At 44.0% G+C, this 1,290-nt stretch overlaps 2 protein-coding genes across 2 annotated transcripts in view; both read right to left on the reverse strand.

Annotated features, from left to right (window-relative positions):
- Positions 1–284: 284 nt before the first annotated feature.
- LOC141653852 (uncharacterized) lies at positions 285–1,178 on the reverse strand. Its single transcript, XM_074461724.1, has one exon. The coding sequence runs from the start codon at positions 1,176–1,178 to the stop codon at positions 285–287; it is 894 nt and encodes a 297-aa protein (XP_074317825.1).
- A 41-nt stretch (positions 1,179–1,219) lies between these two features.
- Positions 1,220–1,290, reverse strand: part of LOC141653863 (uncharacterized) — a 582-nt gene continuing 511 nt past the window's right edge. Inside the window, exon 1 of the mRNA XM_074461734.1 lies at positions 1,220–1,290. This exon is cut by the window's right edge and continues 511 nt beyond it. Within this exon, the coding sequence (XP_074317835.1) occupies positions 1,220–1,290 (71 nt within the window).

Here is a 1,290-nt window from a genome sequence, read left to right on the forward strand (position 1 = left end):
AGTTTGGTAAGAATCTCTTGCAAATCAGGCGGGTGCCATTGCACAATCCAAATGATGGCTGGAGGTTTCAGATCAAAATTACTGGACAATTTTCCTTTAGAACGAGCTCGTGAGGGCTCATTCCACCGGGATTAATATTGTTGATGAACTCAGCGGGGTAAACCGCACAATTATCATCTAACATCGAAGCGTGGCTTGTGTGAGTAACAGGCTCACCTGGGAACTTGTCAATGAGTACGTTGTTTATGGCATCCACATCATCGTTTAGCGGGGTCAGTATCGCTCTATTTGTAAAGATAATCAAATGTGTCACTCTGATCCAACTCTGGAATTGCGACTGAAGCCAAGTCACTGATAGGGTCTACATTACCGGCGTCAACGACATTGACAAGTCCAACAGAGAGTTCAATATATTCATGTTCTTTGGTTTGCAACTGTCCATTGCCAAGGGACAGTAAGAACCGTGCAAATTCAGAGTCAGATTGAGCACGTATGTTCTCAGTCAGTCTAAATTTTATTAGCTGCGGCCAAAGAGGAGAGCTGACCAAACTGGTTTCCACCACTTCCCGTTGAGACTTTCGGGGCAGTATCGGAAGTGTTTGCTGAGAATCGCCCTCGAACACGACAACTTTGTCTCCAAAAAGCTGGTTCGGGTCACACAAGTCCTTGAGAAGAAGGTCAAGAGACTCGATATTCTGCCTTTTTAGCATTGAGGCTTCATCCCATATTATCAAGCCTGTAGCCACAATCAATGCAGTAAAACTACTTTGTTTAGGGACGTCACATGCTAGAGAAACTTCACATTCAAGAGGGATCTTGAACCGTGAATGGGTTGTTCTTCCAGATGGGATGTTTGCTGCGGTAATGCGTGACGTTTCTGTTGGCAACCTAATCTTGCCCATTAGATGAACCTCATCGTATTGTGCGTTGTATAAAAAGGTTTTCCCGGTACCACCTGGACCGTCTACAAAGAATGTGCCTGGTTTAGACGTCTGCACATGTTCCATAATTGTGTTGAACGCCTCTTTCTGAGCGGTATTTATATTTGCCTTAGATAATTTACATTCCTCTGGTATTGGTGCGTCGAGGGTGTCAACTATATCTCTGGTGCGTCTTAAATCATTATCGTTGCATGTATCTAGGTGGTCTAAACCAAATGCCACCATGGATTTACCCATTGCTTCCAGGTACCGTTCAACTGCTTGTGCCGTAAGCTAGCTTACTTTCTGTGGTTGGTTTGGGTATTTGTGATGAAAGTCTCCTGATAATGACTCATAATGTTCATCCCAT

Source organism: Silene latifolia, chromosome 1, assembly GCF_048544455.1.
Source record: "Silene latifolia isolate original U9 population chromosome 1, ASM4854445v1, whole genome shotgun sequence".
NCBI lineage: Eukaryota > Viridiplantae > Streptophyta > Magnoliopsida > Caryophyllales > Caryophyllaceae > Silene > Silene latifolia.